We start from the raw sequence: 23,912 nt of genomic DNA, 5'->3' as shown, positions 1-23,912 counted from the left end.
AAAAAAAAAACACAATTTGAAAAAAGTACTTTTTGATAAAATCTAAACAGGCCCCATTTCCAGCAGCCATCACTCCAACACCTTTTCCTTGAGTAATCATTCTAAATTGCTAATTTGGTTATAGAACATCACTTGCCATTATATCAAAAAACAGTTGAAAGCTATTTGGTACATTAAATGAAGCTTGACGTTGTCTTTGTGTTTATTTTTGAGTTGCCACAGTATGCAATAGACTGGCATGTCTTAAGGTCAATATTAGGTCAAAAATGGCAATAAAGAAACCGCTTTCTCTAGAAACTCATCAGTCAATCATTGTTTTGAGGAATGAAGGCTATACAATGCTAGAAATTGCCAAAAAACTGAAGATTGCATATAAAAGTTGTACACTACAGTCTTCAAAGACAAAGTACAACTGGCTCTAACAAGAACAGAAAGAGATGTGGAAGACCAGATGTACAAATAATCAAGAGGATAGTACAACAGAGCCTCTAGTTTGAGAAATAGACACCTCACATGTCCATAGCTGAAAGCTTCATTGAAATCTACCCGCTCAACACCAGTTTCATGTACAACAGTAAAGACTCAGGGGTGCAGGCTTTATGGGAAGAATTGCAAAGAAAAAGCCACTTTTGTTACAGAAAAACAAAAAGAAAAGGTTAGAGTGGCAAAGAAACAGACATTGGACAACAGATAATTGGAAGAGTGTTATGGATCTTAACACCATTGAGCTTTTGTGGGATCAGCTAGACTGTAAGGTGTGTGAGAAGTGCCCAACAAGACTGTCACATCTTTGGCAAGTGCTACAGGAAGTGTGGGGTGAAATGTCACCTGAGTATCTGGACAAACTGACAGCAAGAATGTCAAGGATCTGCAAAGCTGCCATTGCAGCATGTGGAGGATTTTTGGATAAGAACTCTTTGAAGTAGTTTAAGAAGTTCTAAATATTTTTTTCAAATTGTATTAGTAATTTTTCACGTTATTAATGTGCTGACTATATATTGTGATCAGTTGAATGCCACTTTGGTGAATAAAAGTACCAATTTCTTTCCATAAGAGCAAAAGCTGTATATTATTCCAAACTTTTGGCTGCCAGTGTGTATATATATATTTGTATTAATATATGTAGGCCCCTTTACCCAGTTGCATAAAACACCCTTAGTTTTTCCCTCAAGTAAAACACTTAAAGTGATTTACCCTTAACTAAGGAAATTATATTAGGGCATTACATATAATCCCTAAGACAGATCTCTTAGCTAAGGCAAACCATTAAGTTAGCCAGATTTTACCGTAATAAAATTCTAAAAGGGGCTTTATGCAACACTTAACGTGTTTTTAGTGTGTTCTTATGTTAAAAACAATTTACTCTGAAACCGAAAGGGATTATGACGTTTTACTTATAAAACCCCTTAAGTAACACTTATCAGTTATTTTCTGTAACTCGTTTCAATTTAAGGGAAATTTTAGAATGTTCTTAAGGGGAAATTACACTTAGCTACAGTGCTTCATGCAATCGGGCACTGGGCTTCAGCACGTACAGCAGTACTTTGTGATTTTAATCACGTCCGAATCTAACAAGTCTGTGTTTTTCTCACACAACCTCTGTAAAAATTCCAGAGCATATTACCTACTGTTTTTCGGCAAATTCAAGGGTTTTCTGAGAAATCTAATCCCTTCCGAGTGCGAATGTCAGTGACTGCTGATATGGAATTTTCACAATGCTTCACCTCATGTATTTTAACCTAAATGAACTACTGTTAAGATTGTACTTATTCACCTTATTCAGCCCTGCCCCTTTTCCATGCTATGCTCTTCCGAATTTTGTTATCTAACTTCACGTTTGTATTGAAGCTGCTGAGAAGAGTCGATCAAAATGAATTACGTGTGGGAGCACAGAAAGTATTTTCCCCAAGATTTGATTGTGCGAGTCTACAGCCCCCCCCCTTTACTTTGTGAAAATGCCAGTGAGGTGTTTTTTCTGTCACTATAAATTGTATTTTTTTTCCACCATAAAAATACCAGACTAGGCAAGCGCACAGGGACAAAGATCTTACTTTTTGCTGAAATGTCCTCTGGTATAATTACATTTTTTAACTGTTTGGCCATAATGACCATTGTTATGTTTGGAAGAAAAAAGGTGGCGCTTGCAAGCTGAAGACCACCATCCCAACCGTGAAGAATGGGGGTGGCAGCATCATGTTGTGGGGGTGATTTGCTTCAGGAGGGACTGGTGCACTTCACAAAATAGATGGAATTAAAACTTGAAGGAAAAAATGAAGCGCTGTGAATACTTTCCAGATGCACTGTGTGTGTGTGTATATATATATATACACACACACTAGCGGCCAAAATGAGTAAATAATGGGTGAACTATCTCTAAAGGAGAAACACATTTTGCTTTTGGCGGAATAATGTACAGATTTTGCTCTTATGGAAAGAAATGGTTTTCTTCACCAAAGTGGCATTCAATAGGATATTAATAATGTGAAAAATTACTATTAAAAATGTTCAGAACTTCTTAAACTACTTCATAGTTAGCATCAAAAAAATTCTCCATGTGCAGCAATGACAGCTTTGCAGATCCTTGGCATTCTAGTGGTCAGTTTATCCATATACTCTGATGACATTTCACCCCTCACTTCCTGTAGCACTTGCCATAGATGTAGCTGTTTTGTCGGGCAATTCTCACGCACTTTACAGTCTAGCTGTTCCCACAAAAGCTTAATGGTGTTAAGATCCATAACACTCTTTTCCAATTATCTGTTGTCCAATGTCTGTTTCTTTGCCCACTCTAACCTTTTCTTTTTCGGTTTCAAAAGTGGCTTTTTGTTTCAATTCTTCCCATAAAGCCTGCACCCCTGAGTCTTTACTGTTGTACATGAAACCGGTGTTGAGCAGGTAGAATTCAATGAAGCTATCAGCTGAGGACATGTGAGGCATCTATTTCTCAAACTAGAGACTCTGATGTACTTATTGTCTTGTTTAGTTGTATCTGGGCCTTCTCCTCCATCTCTTTCTGTTCTTGTTAGAGCCAGTTGTACTTTGTCTTTGAAGACAGTAGTGTACACCTCTGTATGAAATCTTCAGTTTTTTGGCAATTTCAAGCATTGTATAACCTTCATTCCTCAAAACAATGATTGACTGATGGGTTTCTAGAGAAAGTGGTTTCTTAATTGTCATTTTTTGAGCTAATATTGACCTTAAGACATGCCAGTCTATTGCATACCGTGGCAACTCAAAAACAATGTTCAGCTTCATTTAACAAACCAAGCAGCTTTCAGCAGTGTTTGATATAATGGCAAGTGTTTTTATAGTATCAAATTAGCATGATTACTCAAGGATAAGTTGTTGGAGTGATGGCTGCTGGAAATGGGGCCTGTCTAGATTCAATAAAGTAATGACTTTTTTCAAATAGTGATGGTGTTTTTTTTTTTTTAACATCTGAAATGTCCTAACTATACTTTGTGATCAGTTGAATGGCATTTTGGTAAATTAAAGTACCAATTTCCTTCCGAAACAGCAAAATCTGTACATTTATATATATATAAGCATTATACACATTTTCATCAAACCGCACACTGATGGCAGACATTACAGCTTCATTTTCTGTTACAGCATCATTTTCTGTAAAGCTGCTTTGAAATTATGTTATAAAAATGACTTTAACACAAAATAAACTCAAACTGTCAGTGGATCAGTGCTGAGAACAAGTCTGGTGGTGCAGGAGCTTATTCTGTGCAGCTCACAGGGCCATGGCACTTGTAATATTTATCAAGAAAACATCAGGATCAGTAGCAAGCCAAGCATGACATCAGACATCTACACATGGAGATATCAAGAAGCTTTATCTATACTCTCTTATTACAGTATCTAACAGAATCTCTATACTTTATTATAGTATCTACAGCATCTCTATACTTTATTACAGTAACTACCAGCATCTCTATAGGCTCCATTAGTGTCTACCAGAGCCTCTACACTCTCCGTTACAGTATCTACCAGCGTCTCTATACTCTCCATTACAGTATCTACCTTCATCTCAATACGCTTTATTAAAGTATCTAGCAGCACCTCTATACTCTATATTTCAGTGTCTAACATTAATATGCATCTTGTTACCAGGCCCTGTAGCTCAACTGCCACATGCTAGGGGTTACTTCTGGGTTGCCACTTCAAAATGCACCTTATTTTTCTCTAATGGTTCTGCTAAATTAGCTTTGTTATACAAAACAAGCCAATTTGCAGTGCCATGTGTTTGGGAACTGACACGTCACACCTGGGTGCGGCCATTTAATTACACTCTTTCGCTGCATTGGCTCAGCCTGATATAATTAATATGTGTAACGGGCCAGGGAGTCTATGAGAGATCCCATTCCAGCATCCTTCATGCATCATCAGACTAAAACATCTCCACTGAGAGATCATACTGAAATGGACCTTATTTCCCAGTTGTCTTGTACCTTTGCATGTGTTGTTTTTGATACACCTGTCCTCTGGTCCCCAAATTCAGAAACAATTGATAACAATTTTTTTGCATTCTTTTGCATGGCTCTCAAATTTTCAATTGTTTTATTTCAGGTTCTGGTGTGGCACACCCGCACTGAAAAGGTCAACCTGGGCAATGAACCAAAGCGCCAACAGGACTCCATTTTTATTGAGGTCTAGTGGATGAAACTGTCCTAGGAGTTTCACGCCTGTCAATATTACACTGGATGGATCAAAGGACCACCGTCACTGGCACTTGCAAAAATAATGGCCACCTTTGAGCTTTTGGATACATGCTCTGGAGAAAAGACATGTTCCTTAAGCAATCAAATGCTTTAGATTTGCATTCGGACAAAGCTGTCTAGGGAACATGTTCCAGAATACTTTGCATTGTCTCTGCTGGGGCTTTTCTTTGTAGCAACACACTGGATTACCTGTAACGTGGTGGTGGAGAAACCATAGTTAAGGTGTTTACAAATGGCAACTGTATGTAAAACTATCCTATTCCTAATGCATCTATGGTTACTGCTCCATTTGTGGAATCAGATCAATGTCTGCCTGCGAACCAGAGGAAAATATGTTTGAGTAATGTACAAAGAGGTCTCAACTACTGATGGGTGTTGGTGGAGATCCTGCCCATGGAACACAAACAGTCTATACTGAATAAGAAATTGTTGATGAAAGACTTTTAAGGCGCATTGAACATTCCCTGGAAATAGAGATTAAGCTGGTGGAAGCTGCAAAGAGTAAAATCAGTTTGTTTCACAGTGCACAGGAGACACTATTACAAGGACAGAACCTTTGGATTACAAATGTCTTTATTCGAAACGACTCTCTTTAAAAGCAAAAAAAAAAGAGATAACTTTACAATAAATGCGTCTTTAGACAAAATGCTCACACAATAGTTCATGGCTATTCACTGTTTAATGCACGGAAATAACATATTTCTTTCTCTGTACTAGGCAACAGAAAATGTAAACACATTATAGAAATAAACCTGGATGACGAGGTGGGGATGTTTATATTATTGCACAGCAGAGAGACCCTATCTGAGAGGACAGAAATTCTGCTACAGCAGCGGGACTGACATGTTGGACTGCACACTTTTGTTCAATCCTTACTCTCCAAAAAAACTCTGTATAATGTTTCACTCACATTATTCCTGCCTCTAAACCCCCCTTCCCCCCCTCCATTTACCCCTCTCCTCCTCAAGCCGTAACAGTCGCAGCTGTACAGTCGTCCAGGTTTATTTGTCTGTTCTTCTCTGTAGCGCACACATTAAAACATCACAGTAAAGATGGAGCTTGTCATGGAGCTACACGGATGTGGTGGGATGAGAGGCTGGAGAGAGGTGACGACATCTCATGATTACATACATTACATGGGTCTATACAATATCTGCTACAGGGTTCCAGGATATAGGGCCTCTATACACAGAAGTAAGGAGAGGGATTGGGGAAAGTCACAAATATGATAGCCATACCTCTGTCATTTAAATACTATTATTTACTATTGATTTGGTAAAGATATATTAGAAGCCTGTATAATTGGTCCAGCAGCTTTCTTTGCTGATATGTGTTTTGACCCCCAAAAAAAACTATATATATAAGAAAAAAAATTGCAAATAAGATGGACAAAGCTGCCAGTCTCTTAAACTCCATACTCTTGCTCACTTGATCAATACACGGAGGACAAATTGAGTCGATGCTCTCCATAGTAATGGTAGGAAAGAGAAGGGGGAAAAAAATACATGAATAAAACTCTGGACGTGGGTGTTGGTGGAGGGGAGATGGAAGGATGCTGTGCCCCTTGTCCTCCACCTTCCCTCTTTCATTTACTTCCAGAGCTGGGTGCTGAGGGTTTGACCAGAGGGCGGTGCCACCCAGCCACCCATGGGGGCACCAGGTGGCCCGAATGCCATTGGAGCACCAGAACCGTTCAGGTTCATTCCAGACATCTGTTGGTTAATCTGAAAACAACAAGATGAGAGCAAAAGAGGAAAGTGTAAAACATCTATAGATATAAGAACTGTATTGCATTAAATGGATAGTTTTACAGGGATATTTGACCCAAATATAAATATTCTGTCATCATATACTCAACTTTCTGTTGTTCCAAACCTATTTTACTTCATTTGTTCCATGGAATACAAATGTTAAGGCAGAATGTTAGAGTCAACCACTGAGTCACCATTCACTTTCATTGAATTGAAAGGGAATAGTAACTGAGGCGAACATTCTGCCTAATATTTTTGAGTTGCACAGAATAAAGTAAGTAATATGTGTTTGAAACAACATGAGGGTGAGTAAATAATGGGTGAACTATCTCTAAAGGAGAAACACATTTTGCTTTTGGTGGTGTGTTTTCAGTAATGGAAAGTGAAATGTTTTTACACAGTAAGAGATCATGTGCAGATGACCTTTCCCTTCAACTTTCTCTTTTCCTTATTTTTTTAAGGATACCAAGCTGTCCTCTGCTCTTTAAACTCACTAAACCCTCTTTATACTCTTAGACCAGCATCAGCTCTCTCTCCATCCTTTTTGATGTTTCTGTGCTTCACCCTTTCCCCTTGACTCCCACCACTATTCTTACTGAGAGCAGAACAGCATAGAAGAGTGGGTCCTGGGGGTCTGCTGGAGGTGGGGTGGCCCATCAGCAGGGTCTGACTGATTTATACAGCTGCCTCTTCATCTTACAGCCAACAAAAGATGAGAAAAAATCTCTAATCTCTATTTCACCTAAGAAGTCTCTTATTTTTCATTAGGAAGTTTAATTTTGGGACTTGCAGTCTGTGCAATTTTATCCAGCTGTAAGAGGGGAAATATGATAGAAAACTGGATTTTTTTTGTTTTTTGTTTTTAATAAATGGGTTTAATCTATTCTGACATATGCTAATGTTTATAATGCAGACCATTTATATCTATACAATTAAGCTGCACTGGGTCATTTAGGAATTATCATGGTTTTATCACAATTGTAAGTGCACAAACATATGACCGCCCATGTTTACATATGAACAGTAATTTAGATATACCATATAAGACGTAAAGGTACAGCAGAAAAAACAGCCTATTATCTAAAGTAAAAAGACTGGAAAATGGTCAAGAACACCTAAATTAAGACTAGACTAACATTCTAAATGTACTTCAGGAAAAAAAAAAAATGAAATGCTACGAAAAGGATATAAAATGGGGTCTGACACAGAGGAGCTCACTTGCCTTCTCCCATAACATCTTCAAATACAAATTACAACCAATGAAAACCAGTAATTGCATTGGCATACTGTACAGGATGTTTCGTTGTCTTCCTCCTCTTGCTCTGTTTCAAAGAGCTATAAAACCCGTTCCTGAGGCACTGAGGGAGGATATACATCACTGTGAACTTCTGGAGAGCTCTGATGTTTCTCAAGGTGACTAAACTGCTTTAGGCCATTTGTATGACTGGATAAGTTGAACTGAAGTGACTAAGAGTGTACAGAAAGAGTCAGAGAAAATGTGAAAAATTCTCTCCAAAATAGTCCTCTGGATGATCCACTGTGCACCTTTACTTCATTTTGTGCTCACATGCACAGCATGTCTCGTAATTACACCCACTTTCTCCTCACACAATTGTGCCCACACACAGAGAAAATGTGTGTGCCTTGAGAGTGTACCAATTTGTATTTGTAAATATTCCAAGTGCTCAGCTATTCAGGGAGTGAATATCAAACTCTTAATGATTCTTCTACTCCCTGCACACGTGTTCTCTTCAGACAACCTCAGAAATGATGGAGTCACACTAGGGTTTAGCTATAGTTTTAATTTCCATTTTATTTTCAATCGTTTATTAAACAAATATTTATTGACATTTTTAAGTTATTTTAATATGTCATTTTTATGTCAAATAAAATCAGGTTTTAAAGATTTTATTTAAAATACTGTATAAAAACTACACCTCAAATTCAATTACAGTCATTTTTCTTTTCGGAGTTATGAAAATATATTTTGGTTTAGTTTTTCCAATTATGTTAATTTTTTTCAGTTAACCAAAATGTTTTAAATTTGTTTTCATTAATGATAATAACACTCAGTTGCACTTTGTGTGGGTAACAAAGACAATGAAGGCAGCTCCATCTCAGAAAAGGCTCCACCCAGGAAATGTGTGGCAAAAATTACCCTCACTCCAGAAAACTATTAAGTGAAAGCATTTATTTTCCCAGCTAGTCTCTCAAAATACAAATGTGGTGTGGATGGCATATAACTCAGGAAGCACACACACACTTGCATTGGTGGGAGGGATTTTAATTAAGGCAGTGTGAATGTATGGCATGCAGTATTGATTTATGATGTGTAATTAACCTCCTGAAAGCTGATCTCAGACTCCCTCTGCCCTCCGCCTTATATGGTATGGAGGGGGGTGTCATGGCAGGAGATGACAGAAGTTGAGAGGTTGTTGTCACTGAGCCCTCAATTTTTATGCGCCCCATTCAGAAAATTAGGTGTGGAAGCAATATTTCAAAGTAATGCAATATTTGACCTCAGTACTGTATCGATATTGTAATGCCAAGAATTGATATTAGTAAAATTTTTCATATTTACATTTCTGAGAAAAAGAGATTGAGCATCACTTAGAGCAAGTGTTTGAGGGGACGTATCATAGTACGCCATTAGGTCAATAAACTCTATTTCTATTCGGTCAAAATGCAAATGAGCTACGAATATAACTTGTTCCATGTAATGATGTCTGTACAGCTCCTTCGTAGAGTTAGACTTCAAGAGTTTTCCTGTAATGATAAACATACTGGAATCAAGGTTTTTTGAGCAAAGCGCCAAAGTCCAATGAAGATGAATGAGAAATGAGTTAAGGATCGCAAAATATCACAGTTTTGATTGGCAATACACTAAACAATCATGATATGTCATTGTGACCCAGAAATTGCAATAATATTGTATTGCCAGATCCCTGCTGATTGCTACACCTAGACACAAAAAAGCGAAATTTCACTATAAACCCACTTTCTACCTTGAAATGTTTTTTGAAAAATCTGACCTAAATAAAAGCCTGTCTTGGTGCTGATCATCAGACCCATCTCAGTGAGAGCATGGGCGGTAGTCTGGAAAATGCTTTGTGGGAAATGGTGATGCAGCAAAGTCTGATATGATGAATGATAATAGCTTCATATATAGATGTTCTTTCCATAAAAAGCCAATGCTGATCCACTAAAGTCAGTGTGCCGCACTGATGATGAACGTCTACTTTTTATATCGATGACTCATGATTGATTCTATTGCAGAGAGGGTCGGTTAAAAATACACCCTAGAGGAACATTATGAACCTTACCTGGGGCTCTTGCCTTACCTCCTGTAGATGACAGATTCATTAATAATAAGAAATTCTGATTTTTTTAGCTCCATTTTTACACCCTGCTTTCCACCATGCTTATCTATTGATAAGATTACACTCCTAATTTGTTAGCAAGCATCTGCAATAGAGCCTCTTTAATGCACCCTCTACAATGGGCTACTGAAGTTACCAGAATTTATGTACATTGCAGATTCTTTCTTGCAATGATAATAGACTTACTTAGGCCATACATGTCCAGCTCAGCCAATGTTACAATCTCAAAATGGTTGGTTAGTTTAGTTGGTCAGATATCTGCATTCAAAGAGCTTGCTCAACGGTACAACATCCTTACTCCCAATTCATCTGTGGAACTTAAGTTGTTATCGCTGCAGCATAATATATTCAGGCACTCATAATGAACCTTGCTTAAAGGATCTGTGCTTTTTGCTAACTTCCAACAGACTTGGCCACTGAAATACACTGGCCTCAAGAAACCGATTTCAGTGATATGTCAAGTAGTAGGAACTTTATATGTGTAGCATTTACAAAAATAACAGTCTACAAAGCCAGCTAACGTACCTGTGCCATATTCCACTGGCCTTGCTGACCTGGTTGCATGGCATACATGTTTTGAGGGGGCACTATACCCTGAGGTCCCATCATGCCTGGGGCCAATCCCATCACCCCTGGCTGTGTGTTTCCCATGAAACCATTAGGCATTGTCATGCCAACCATCATGCCTGTATTCTGGCCCATCATTGCTCCACCTTGGCCCATGACGGCTCCCATCATGGTAGTGGGTGGTATGGCCCCTGCCATGCCAGGAAAGGCTTGGAAGTTCCCCTGTGGCTGTGCTGGGAACTGCATCTGGGATGGGCCCATGAACATTGCAGTAGCTGTGGGAGCCAAAATCACACAAAGGTACAGAAATAAGCAAAGATCACATTTACACATGACAACTTGTCCAATATGTTCAAAGAGACCAAAATAGAAGTAGGCGAGATGACACGGACACAAAGAATAACACACAGAGGAGAATAATCAATATCTGCACTAATGTGTGCAGTTTATCACCCTGAACATGGAGAAAATGGATCTTTGAGACAGGAGAGGTGTGCAGGATGAAAGTGCTTTCGAAAGTGACTTGGTGGTGGAGATATGGCAGAGGCTTAATTTGGAGCATCTGAGGTTTTGGGAAATGTCCTCTTTGAAGAGCAGGGAAGGCGAAGAAGGCAGCTTTAAACAACGTTCAGCAGTATCAGAGTACTGAGTCATGCAGTGCATGAATTATTGATACCCCCATTAAAGCAGGGCTTCAAGAACCTCTATTGCTTTTGCTTTTTCTCAGTCACAGACACTATCCCACAGCACGATTAGAAATGGACTTTGGACACATACCATCATTTATGAGGTGGGAGAGGAAATCAATGTTTGAAAGTATTGCAAAATTTTTCCTCACAATACTATAATGACATTCTAATGCCAAAGACTGATACTGTTAATTACATTTTTCACACTTATATATATATATATATATACACACACACACACACACACATACATACACACACAGTTTTTTGTTGGAAAAAACAAATCCTTAAGGACAAATATTTTTATTTAGCTAAAACTCAGAATGAGATAACGGTCTAACTTTTAATAATTTCTAAGGACGTCCAAACAGATCATCCAAAGCTGCAAGGGTTTTTACATGAACACGGTGGAATTAAGATATGCTATTCCCTAATGCTGTTTTTTTTGTTGTTGGTTGAGACTGACATGCTTGACTCTATGCTACTTTTATGGCTCTAAAATTAAGTAAAGCAGGAAGTTCAGCACTTGTTGACCAAAGCATAAAAGTTGAATGATGATAAATGAGAAACTAGTGTTGACAAGATATATTTGATTTAATGTTTCACAAAAACATTTATGTTAGGATGGTTATTTTACAACTTCTGCTTTAGTATGCCAACAGAAAATATAAATTTAAGATTACTAGACATTTATTTTGCATCCTGCAACAGATGGTATGGCCCCCAAGAGGCCGGATCTCAACATCATTAGCTGCATTTCCACTATCGGGCCAAAAGAATGCGAGCTAGTGCGTGCCAGGTCCAGTTGCATTCCCACGGTCACTTCAGAGGCTTCATCGTGCCGCTTTGGGGCTTCCTCGGCCTGCCAATTACTTTAGGGCCAAACAAGGCCAATTGGGTACTGAAGCTGGGTCAATGTCAAAGGCGTATTTTCTGTGAGTCAGGTCAGAGGTTTCAGCACCAAGATCGACAAACTTGCCGGTTGTTTATCCAGCGCACAACGGTACAGGTCAAAAGTATAAAATTATACTTTAAAAAAATGCAGAATGGACAAAGCGGTGCCCAAAGATCATGGTTCGAGATCCTGGACGATGTGCTGGGACATCGTCCCGCTGTTAGTGGTGAAACCACTTGGGACACCATGGCAGTTACAGTTGGTGAGTTGCCAATGCTAACTTATATTGCTAGCTGCTATTTGTTTACATACAATATAAACTCGATATTCTAGATAAATAAAAACACGATACCTCAGCTTGAGCTTCCCTCTTGCTTGTGAAATGGGCGGGCGTGTGATGCATTAAGGGTGGGTTTTAGGGCAACGCTGTGGGGCTATTGGCCCGATGGTGGGAATGCAGATCGATTTTGGACTTGCGGTTCAAGGTCCAAGGCTATTGGCCCTGGCTGGCCAGTTGATAGCCCTGGCTCGCAGTGACCCGATAGTGGAAAAGCGGCTATTGAGTCAGTCTGGGATTACATGGAGACAGAAGCAGTTGAGACAGCCTAAATACATAGAACTGTGGGAAGTTTTTAAAACATTCTAACTATACAACATTTTTCACAACTGCCTAAAACTTTTTTATAGTACTGTATCAACATAATATTGCACTGCATAAGTCCCTGATTCCTTCTTGTAATTGATAGTGCTGCATTCTCACTCAGAATGCACAGTCTTAGAGGAACATAAGACCCTTTCCCACTGGCAGAACTAAAGCCTGTTTTAGGTATTTCCCCCGGGACAAGTACTTTTCGTCACTTTCGCACCAAAGGATCTATAGTTCTTCTGAGCCGTTTTGGGGGAATTTTTAGCTCCTACTCTGGAGTAGGTACTTTGGGGGGGTATAGGGACTGTGGGAGACAGTGGGAGGTGCTGCAGCCTATGATTGGTCAAAAACCTAATTTAACTCTATTATACAATAAAGCATCATGATATCTAGTTTACATGAGGGAAGCATTGCGCACCTGTAACTGTGAGGTAACTTGCATCAAGATGTATTTTTTTAAGTCAATGAGTGAGTATTTCAGTACAGTAATTTATGTTGAGTCATAAAAAGCCTTTACTGTGAAAGATTGTGTTGATAAATAGTTTATACTGCTTTCAACATGTTGTGCACTAAATTCAACTTGTGCTGCATGGTAATCTGACCGCTCGTCTCAACTGTCACTACGGCTGCAGCATGCTCCGTTCTCGCACAAAGTTTAAACTGTAACCTGAAGACACAGACTGGATCTGAAAACCGGAAAATGCTGCCTTCAGGAAACTGTATAAGGAGGTAGGATGAAATAAGGCGCTTTTTAAACTGTTCAGATACCAGATTGCTTTAGAGTTCCATTCATCCAAAAATGCTGTTGTTTAAACCATTAACTGATTAGGCAGCTGCCTACGGTTTCGGATGCAGCCAAAGCTTGTGTAACAACAGCCCTAACAAAAGTGTAACAATGCAACAATTGTTGCTATTGAATCGCATCTTCCAATCTTGCCAGAAGAAAAATGGTCGATACTAGATGAAGTCACTACAGTGGTAACTATGTGAATGCGAATGCAATAGGGGAAAAGTCTCCTCGGGTGTTCTATTCCTCGTACGAGTTCTCATCTAGAAAGTTACTAAAGGAAATGCACCAGGACTATAGGTGAGAAAGGGCCTATAGGAAGGGATTCAAGAGAATGAGTGTACCTTGTGGAGGCTGTTGTGGGACAGTGCTGGAGCCGTAGAGGGAGAGAATGGTGTCCTTGGAGAGAGGTTTCTTGGCTGACTCCTCTGCTTTGCTGCTCCCACTGTTTTCACTGAACAGGTCCAGATCTCCCTGTGCCGGAGCAGCACTTCCTGTGCCTACAGTAACTGCTAAGGCCCCTGCAGCAGAGCTGGCCTGAACACTCCCAGCTGCTTTACTGGAACTGGCCTGCAGAGCATAGGAGAGCATTAACTTGAAACCACCTCTGTCAGCACATGATAATATACAAATGCCATGGTTAATCAGTCGTTCCCTTACATTTAAATAAACTCATTAGCATTGACACACCTGTGAGGCTTCAAATAAAGAGACAAATTAGGCTTCTCAATAGACGGTCCATTCTACATAAATTGTGGAAAATCTGTGCTAAATTAACAAATACAATCCTTAAAGGTGAATTATTTAACATATGATCTCCTCCAGCATAATTTGCAGATAGCCATAAGTAGAACCTTGGTTCGATCAAACATTATCTATGTTTCCATCCAAGGATTTTTCTCGAAAAAATTATTAGCACATAAAAATAAAGCTGACGGAAATGCAAATTATAGTTTTTCACGACATTTGAAGTGTTGACATATTTTATTCTGTTTAACTCTAGTGAATAAACTCTATGTCGATACTTCAAATGTCGTGAAAAACAGGTTTGGAAACACTTATTAATGCAAAAATGGTGGTGGTGTAGTGGTGGTGGCGTAGTGGCTAAAGCACAGGGCTGGTAATCAGAAGGTCACAGGTTCTAACCCCATGGCCACCACCATTGTGTCCTTGAGCAAGGCACTTAACTCCAGGTTGCTCCGGGGGGATTGTCCCTGTAATAATTGCACTGTAAGTCGCTTTGGATAAAAGCGTCTGCCAAATGCATAAATGTAAATGTAAAATGTAGTGTCACATGACAGAGTTTACACCAAACGTTAGCCTGTGAAAATCATGATGACAAGGTATACACATCCTTGAAAGCCAATTTATTCTACATGATTATGTATTGATCTTAACAGCATACCTGCACAGATCCAATGCTGCAAACATGACGCTTCCAGGAGTGCCAACACAAATATCTTGTATCATGCACATCGACAAGTGCACAGAGAACAAATTAATGGCCACTCTTTGTGATTAATTTGATCGCGGTAGCCATGTGTTTATTTATTAAATTTGCTTTTCCACATAATTCAAAATAATAGATGGCAGTCACGGAATTAGCCCACAATACAAAAATTTAAATTAATTTTAGATGACAATCAAGGTTCAGTTGGTCATTAATAGTTGCTGGACAAATATCTGGGACATAATGTTGTTGTGATGGTGATGCTTTAGATTAGATGATTGCTTAAAATAGCCTATTGAATATCAGGAATATCAATTTTTCTTTAATCGCTGTGCACACCGCATATACACATCGATGAATGGTCCTTATACTAAGACTGATGGTTTCCCCCAATACTTGGGGCAGGTTGCCAGCTTGAACAGGGCCATGATGATTCGTGTAGGAACCAGTGGCAACCTGCTAATATTACAGTCCTATTAGAAGGGCAACTGCTCCCTTTGGATTGCAATTCCTCCTCTTCTGATTGCATTTATTTGTGAAATTATAATGACAGTAAGCTGGCTAATTTTAATGACTTGTCTCAATACTTTCCCCATTTGACCAAAACTTGAGGAAAAAAATTAGGGACATCTGGGAGACGAATTAGCAATAAACACACATTTCTGTATGGAAACGGCTTAAGGGCCGTATCGACTTTGTCGATAACAAAATAGTGTAAAAAGTGGATGGAAACTAGGCTTTTGTTTTGTTCTATTTGGCACCATGGCAATATTCTTTGAAGTACATTGGAGCACCATGTAAAATGCCATTGAATGACTGAATTCGGTACCATGGTACATGCAAAAACATCAAATATCATTACTGTGTCAGAGCCATGGTACAGTACCAAGGGGAGAATTAAGGGACAAATAACCAAAAAATTAAGTTGGATACAAATATCTATTCCAAGTCGAAGGGAAGGCTCACACAAATGCACACTCAGACACATATAAACACACAGAGATGACAGAAAGGCTTCATCATCTTGAAGCAGAGAAATGACATTAATTAGACTACAGCTGTGATGAATGAATATCTCAGAAAGAGGAAACACAATTCACAGTTTACTCACAGTTACAGCACACACACTCACACCTAAATTGCAGAAGATGGGGGAAACAATCAGTAAGAGGCAGTTTGTGTTCAGTCAAAGCACCTGCATCCATTCACTCAATTAAAGTGCTATGATGGCAGACTAGCAGTCAGAAAGCCGCTGATGCCATAGCTACCCTCCGACAAGAATGCCTGTCAATTTGAATCTGAGGGAAAGTTCTATGCCTGAATCATATTTCATAACTCCAGGAAGCTCAGCATGCTGATGGTGAAGTCACCATCAGCATGCTGACTGTGACGGCACATGGCTCTATAATGAGCTAAGTTCACATACTGTGCAGCTGGAGCCCTAGATGAGATGAGATTTGGCGGTGTCGCCATTCCATTCGTTATTAAGGAAAGGGGCATTACACTGTAATGGGTAGGTCAGAGGAATGCTATGTTTGCAACAGAACATTTATTACAGTTTAATTTTTGTTTTTGTTAATGCATTATTTCCTGTAAAGCTGCTTTGAAACAATGTGTTGTGAATAGCGCAATACAAATTGATATTTAAACCAGGACTATGTTGCATAATTTTCAAAATTTCTGTCAATGAATTTCCATGACGTTTCCGTGACATTTCCAGTTGCTTGTGAATACTTTATAAGGATTTTCAAAAGTCATTAAAATTCAGATTGATTCGTAAATTAATCAGTGAGACCGTTTTAACTGACAAAAAAAATAGTTGGGCAAAATCAGACTACTACAAATCACTATGGCTTGCTATGGATTGTTTCCAGATATTTGTGAATAATTAGGAAAATCATCCAAATTCAGAATGATCAACTAAAGTATCAGACTGACTTGTGAACTGGTCCAACTGATTCATTGAAAATAACTGGCTAAAAAGAAACATTTGCTCATGAAATGGACATCAATATGGCTTGTGAGCAAGTTTCACTCTACTCATGAGCTATATTTAGCCAATTACATATTTCAGAGCAGAGCAAAACAAGAAATATACATCATAGAAATGTTCCATGACTTTTCCTGGTCTGCAAAACCCAACTTTGAAAATTCCCTAATATTTACAGGTTTTCCATGACCGTGGAAACCCTGTATTAGCCATTCAAAGTACAATTACTAGAGCCAATTATAACACATTTCACCCTCTGATAGAGAGAGAGAGAGAGAGAGAGAGAGAGAGAGAAAGAATTAGCACAGTGGGAGAATGTGCCATATCATTTGGATGTAAATCGAGTGAAAACAAATAGGTACATGTATTAATCGATTTTCCCCACAAAAATCATCCCCCCTAGTATCATTATGTGGCAAACATGCTTGGACAGATGGCAGATATTGAACAAGCCATTCTCTGAAGTTTTGCTGCTGAAGTACATGCCTCACATAAGCTCATAAATTTAACTCATTAAAAAAGAGAGTGAGCTTCAGAGATCTTCTAAGCACTGTGTTACATCTCCACTCTCCTGTTGTCTATCCATCAGTGTCCTGTAGCTCAGGGTACTGAAATGCTCACCAGTAATCAAAGGCAAAAAGGCAAGGCTGAGGGGTAAAGAGGTAAAGGGGTAAAGATTGGCAGGGACAGATGCAGCTGTTTTCGTCCCATTTAGATGGGTCAGCGATTTGCAGTGTTGTGTTTAGGTATGCGGGAGTTAACACCTTCAGCTGCTACAGCGACAGCCGGTGCATCTGATAAGAACTGAACGGAGCAGAACACAGGTGAACAGCACTGCAGCGTGATAAGTTAAACCCTGCCTCACAGATCTGATACACAACCCCCTCGGCTGATTAAACTGTGAGGGCTGACGCTAACACACAAACACACACATAAATATGTGCTACAGCAAAGACATTATAAGGGAGGAGACGGACCACATGTACAGAATATAAAGTAATGAGGTAAACTGTAATGCAAATACTAGGAATAAAATATAGCGATCCAAAATCATTTAAATGTACTTATACAAATGAAAACACACTCACTAAGCACTTCATTAGGAACACTATGGTCCTAATAAAGTGTCCATCATGGTTTCTGCTGTTGTAACCCATCTGCATCAAGGTTCAACATGTTGTACATTCTGAGATGCTATTCTGCTCACTACAATTGTACAGAGTGGTTTTCTAAGTTATCGTAGCCTTTCTGTCAGCTTAAACCAGTCTGGCCATTCTCCATTGACCTCTCTCATCAATAAGGCATTTCTGTCAGCAGAACAGCTGCTCTCTGGCTGTTTTGTGTTTTTACACTATTCTAAGTAAATTGTAGAGACTGTTGTGCGTGGAAATCCCAGGAGATCAGCAGTTACAGAAATACTCAAACCTGCCCATCTGGCACCAACAATCATGCCACGGTAAAAATCACAAAGAACACATTTTTCTTTACTAATTCACTGAGGTGATACTATTGTTAACTCAGAAGACTGTGCAGAGTGGAATTTATTCAAATATTCTGTTATTCATCTGATAATCAATGGATGTTGTTTTAAATAACTTTAGTACTGCATTACAATCCCATGAGGGCACACGTCATCTCTCTCTTCAGTCAGAAATGCTGCTTAGTTTGGATGGGACATGTCAGGATGCTAAAAAATTATAAATAAATACAATAATGTACGTTTGTTCAAATGTTTCTATTCTTGTTGGCAGTTTTTAGCAGTATTATTATTTTAATCATTATGAAAATATATTATTAAACATGACAAATAGAATGAAGAATGATAAATATAATTTTATAAGAATAATAAGTATTCTAACATTGTACATATGACAAAATTGTTTCTGCAAATACTCCAGCAGCTCTCTCTCCGATGCTCTGTGTATGTGTCAGCATCAGCAACTCCTTGCCTGATATAGTGCACTCACTGAGATCCACTATATAGGAAATAGTGAATGAGTGAAGAAGTTAGCGATTTTGGATGCAGCACAAATTTTGCACAATGCGATTGTCTAAAAATGTCTGTGATTAGACACTGGCTGGTAAATGTGGTATATTAGCGAATAAGTTTAGTTAATTCACAGCATGTTGAGGTTGAAGAACTGCTGCTCACTGGATGTTTTTTTGTTTTGGCACCATTCAGAGTAAATTCTAGAGATTGTTTTCTGTTAAAATCCCAGGAGATCAGCAGTTACAGAAATATTCAAATTCAAGTATGGGTCTGGAGCTTCAGTTAATGTTCACACCAACCATCAGAATGGGAAAAAACTTGATCTCAGTGATCAGATGGGCTGGTTTAAGTATTTCTGTAACTGGTGATCTCCTGGGATTTTCACACACAACAGTCTTTAAAGTTTACTCCAAATGGTGCCAAAAACAAAAAAACATCCAGCGAGTGGCAGTTCTGTGGACAGAAATGCCTTGTTGATGAGATGTCAACAGAGTAGGGCTGGGACGATTCATTGACGTAATCGACGTCATCGATTACAGAAATACGTCGATTTGCATAACATGCGTCGGTGCGTCGCAATGGAATAAATAAAATGGCATCACCCGGTTTAAGCTGGATTCCCGAAGAACAAACTGCAGCTAAAAAAACTTGTCCATGGTGATCTAAAGCATGGGAGAATTTTAGCCAGAGACCCAACCATGTGGTGCTGTGTAAGATACGCAAATTGGAAATGGCTTATCACAGCCATACAACCGCCATGAACGAACACTTGAAGTGAAAGCATCCCGGATCGCTTGTCAAGACGGCAGCACCGTAAAGTCCCGTTTACTTTTTGTCCCCACCCAAACATGATATAGTATTACAACACATGTTTCTGTTAGTAGTAGTCACTTAAAATATATTTTCTAAATGTTTCCTCATCGACCCCATGTTAAAAAGTAATTTCAGCACCGCTGCTAACGTAACTTTACAACATGCGCCATCTAATTTTGTTATTTGGCTGTTTTATATTTTCAGTTTACTTTAACAGCCATGCAGCCCTCTAGATTGCGAGTAAATCACTCGCATATGCGAGTAAATTTCGCACTATGCGACCAAAAACGTCTGTTATTAGCCACTGGCAAGTACATTTTAACATTTCACTCGCCAGTGAGTGCGGAGGGAAAAGCACTTGTGTCTCATTCACTTGAACTCCAAACATCTCAGGGAACCGCTGATGTCACAAGAGCAGCTCTTGTGAGTGTGTGAAGATGAGCCACTTCTCAAGCGCTCTGATGTACACTCCGTCACGTGCAAAACTCCTGCGAAAATATAAACAAGGTATAAACGGATTCGTTTTGTGAACGCAAAGTGCTCCAGTTTCACTTTACGGCCATGTAAAATATCCGTGGTCATTGTGGGTTTATTCACGCAGTGTTATAACCTGCAGTGAGACGGAGGAGATGCCCTGCTCTATTTCTGTGGAGATGATCAAATGCAAGAAACAGAATCTCAAAGTCTTCCTTCATGAGAAATAAGGACTTGTAAGTTAACCAGAGAGTCTTAAAATAATGTGTGAAAGTGAAGAATTTAAGGCAGAAATATTTTACTATTGCATAATATAATATAATATAATATAATATAATATAATATAATATAATATAATAGCTATACAGGTTAAGCTGGGTTACAAAAGAAGCAAAAGAAAACAAAACACTGAAAGTCCAACGGATCAAAAGTAAATCGGACAAATAAGAGAGATATATTTAAGTTATTTAGACATATTTTGATCATTAAAATATTATTTGAATTATTTTATAATTTTATTTGACTGTCATTCATATTTTTTTGAAGCCTGAAAAGGAAATCATATACCCTTATTTTATTATATGACCCAAGCAAAATTTTTATAAATTACTTTGTTGTGTGCATGAAGCACACATGATGAGTTTGTATGATAATCATCATGTTCGTGAAACGCCTAAAACAGACAATTAATCATCATAGTCCTAAAACAGTAATCATAGTCATAATCATAATTATTTGTTTGACAATTCATTTTCAGCCAAATTTCACAATTGTGACCCCTAATTTTGTTTTGTTAAAAAAAATAATTTACTGAGAGTTGATTAAGAATGCACAAGTTTTAGTTATTCCTGTTAGAAAAACATTTAAGTGTAACTCAAATTGCACAAATTTTACTGTAAAATAATTTTATGTTGGACTGCTAAACTCGAGGTTGCACAATGTTTTGATATTCCCCCTGAAAGTGACTTGAATTTTACATTTTGTTTAATTTATTTTGTTGTTGGATTGCTAAATGTAGAATGCACTTTCCTTTTACTCGAATTGAACAAGTTCTTAAAATCATTCCAAAATAAATTAAAGTAATCTACATTTAGCAATCCAACAACAAAATAAATGAAACAAATGTAAAATTCAAGTCACTTTCAGTAGTAATATCAAAACATTGTGCAACCTCGTGTTTAGCAGTCCAACATAAAATCTGTAAAATGGAGATTACCAGTTAAGACAGGGCTATTTTTGTTGCAGAATAATGCCCTGCAGTGCACACTTTGTTTCTTGTACATTTGTTTGTTTAAGAGAAGAAAATGTATTCAAATATTGAAATATTAATGAGACGAGTTTTTGATATTTATTTTGGGTTAATTAATTGTTATATTAATCAAGAAATAATAAGCAAAAATCGTTAGAAAAATCGACAAATTAATCGTTAGATTAATCGACTAATCGAAAAAATAAATAAAAATGTATCGTTAGATTAATCGACAAAAAAAAAAAATGTCAAACTCAGATAACCGCTCTGTTGAGTTGTTGTGAGAAGAATTAAACAGAGTTGGCTATGCTTTGGCAGCACGAGGGGGACCTACACAATATTAGGCAGGGGGTTTTAATGTTGTGGCTGAATGGTGTATGTCCATTGAGTGTCTTGCCCTAAAGGGACTTTGGCTACAGCAAATAATACTGTAGGTTCAAGCTTTGGGATGCAAAATTGAAAGGAGGTGAGGAACAAAAGAAATAAGACACCTGACAGCTAGTCTCAAGACCCAGCAAAAAGCAAGAACATACATAAATGCTTGTAGTGAGTGGCTTTTCAAGGCACATTATGAAAAAGATGACATAAGCCCTTTTATCTATTTGTAATATGAGTGACATTTGAAGGGATCCATCGGGGTCCACAAAGGGACAGAGGAAATGCTATTAGAATTAAAAATAGATGAGGAGGGGGAGGCCAAGAGACCCACATTCCATAATTCAAAGCATGGATCAGCAACCAGGTTGATAAGCGAGAGAGACATAGCTTTTGTCTTAAAGGGATAGTTCACTCACTTTCATTGCATCTTATTTCTATTCAATGAAAGTGGATGATGACTGAGGCTGTTATTCTTATTGACATTTCCTTTTGTGTTCCACTGATGAAAGACAGGTTGAGAACAACATTTTTGGGTGTACTATCCATTTAAAATTGACAACTTAATTGTGTCTGTTTATTGTGGTGGTGGGGGGTTAATCATGCAAACATACATCTCAGCTGCAAAAATATTGCAGTGATTTCCATGCAACATATTAACACATACAACTAAAACTTCTTCTCATTCACCAGCAATCAGTGCAGCTACAAACCCATGAATATTTGATCTCTCCCACCCACACATTAGCACAGAAACCAACACACATACAACATACAAACACACATACCATCACAAACACACAGTGCAGCCTGTATTTCACTGTGACATTCAAAGAGCACCATGCATATTCTAGCTCTACCCACCCTCAAATACAATTCACTAGCTCCCTCACATATAAACAGAGAGAGAGAGAGAGAGAGAGAGAGATTTTGTGTGCAACAGAGCGGGCTTTGTGTGATTAGCAGCCCCACACAGATAATTAGCACTCTGGTGGTGCTGTGGGTTGAACTAATCCAGTTCCCCCTATAGTCTCCTTCTGTCTGGGAAACCAGAAAAACCCAAGCACAAAAAAAATAAAAATAAAAAGAACAAAAGTGCCCCAAAATCATGAATGCGTTTGGTTGGATTTGGTGAAGATGGCTGTTCGCAGCATTGGGTGAATGCTGGGTATGTGCCAGTGCAGAGTCTGGCAGTGCCACGCTGCCAAGGTCCCACTGCAGCTCAGAGTCTGAGGATTAGTGAGACACAGAGACATCTGGGGAATATACAGCTAGACAATAAACAATATGAAAAAAAAGAAAAGAAAGAAAAGCAAATGCCCATTCACATCCAACGTGCCAATTATAAAATTATTTTCATACCATAACAATTTAAAATAAAATCAGACAACTATCTGTGGTGATAGTTGGGGAAATCGATTACGAGATGAAACGAATGGATAGAGTTGGAGCACGTCAGATTTACCATCTCAAATCTTCTAGTGGCGTGAGGTGGTCGTCGTGACTTTGGCGATGGTGGTTCTGGAAAGGGAGGAGCTTGGACCGGAGGTGAACTTAAAAGTCACCGATAGTCACCCCGGTCACCTGCGGAGACCACCTCTCACCATCACAAGTCAGGTTGCAAGGACAATTCTCAGACATTTTCTCGCCTCCTACCGGTCATACGAATTTAATAGTGCACTATAACGAATTAAAGAATTAAAGGCTATGCTAGATATGGGGGAAATAGGAGAATCCCACAGTGACTGGGCCAGCCTGGTGGTGCTGGTTCCGAAGAGCGACGGTTCGGTCCGGTTCTGTGTGGATTATAGAAGTCAATGCAGTCTCTAAATTTGATGCGTACCCAATGCTGATGAACTGCTCGATCGTTTGGCTGCGGCTCACTTTTATTCGACACTGGATTTGACAAAGGGATATTGGCAGATCCCCTTAACACCATGTCCCGTGAAAAAAAAACGTCATTTCCGCACCATTTGGCTTACATCAATTAGTGCCCCTTCCGTTTGGTTTGTTTGGGCCTTTGGCAACTTTCAGCGCCTTATGGACAAAGTCCTCAGACTGCACTCTGCTTATGCCGCTGCCTATCTGGATGGCATCATTATATACAGTAATGACTGGCAGCAGCATAT

The 23,912-nt window shown here is 38.7% G+C and overlaps 2 protein-coding genes across 5 annotated transcripts in view; one reads left to right on the top strand and one right to left on the bottom strand.

The window, feature by feature from the left end:
- LOC127660617 (galactosylgalactosylxylosylprotein 3-beta-glucuronosyltransferase 2-like) overlaps positions 1 to 6,065 on the top strand; it is a 31,962-nt gene extending 25,897 nt beyond the window's left edge. The window contains exon 4 of the mRNA XM_052150959.1: positions 4,576 to 6,065. Within this exon, the coding sequence (XP_052006919.1) occupies positions 4,576 to 4,662 (87 nt within the window). The 3' untranslated portion in view covers positions 4,663 to 6,065. The remainder of the gene's footprint in view (positions 1 to 4,575) is intronic.
- Positions 6,066 to 6,072: 7 nt separating this feature from the next.
- Positions 6,073 to 23,912, bottom strand: part of LOC127660610 (stromal membrane-associated protein 1-like) — a 148,788-nt gene continuing 130,948 nt past the window's right edge. For all 4 annotated transcript variants that reach the window (XM_052150933.1, XM_052150934.1, XM_052150935.1 and 1 more), the window contains 3 exons: positions 13,787 to 14,012; positions 10,384 to 10,700; positions 6,073 to 6,451 (listed from right to left, as the gene is read on the bottom strand). In XM_052150933.1, the coding sequence (XP_052006893.1) occupies positions 6,317 to 6,451; positions 10,384 to 10,700; positions 13,787 to 14,012 (678 nt within the window). In that variant the 3' untranslated portion in view covers positions 6,073 to 6,316. The remainder of the gene's footprint in view (positions 6,452 to 10,383; positions 10,701 to 13,786; positions 14,013 to 23,912) is intronic.

This window comes from Xyrauchen texanus, chromosome 20 (assembly GCF_025860055.1).
Source record: "Xyrauchen texanus isolate HMW12.3.18 chromosome 20, RBS_HiC_50CHRs, whole genome shotgun sequence".
Taxonomy (NCBI): domain Eukaryota; kingdom Metazoa; phylum Chordata; class Actinopteri; order Cypriniformes; family Catostomidae; genus Xyrauchen; species Xyrauchen texanus.
Note: the sequence above shows the minus strand (reverse complement) of the source record. Positions and strands in the feature narration are given on the sequence as shown.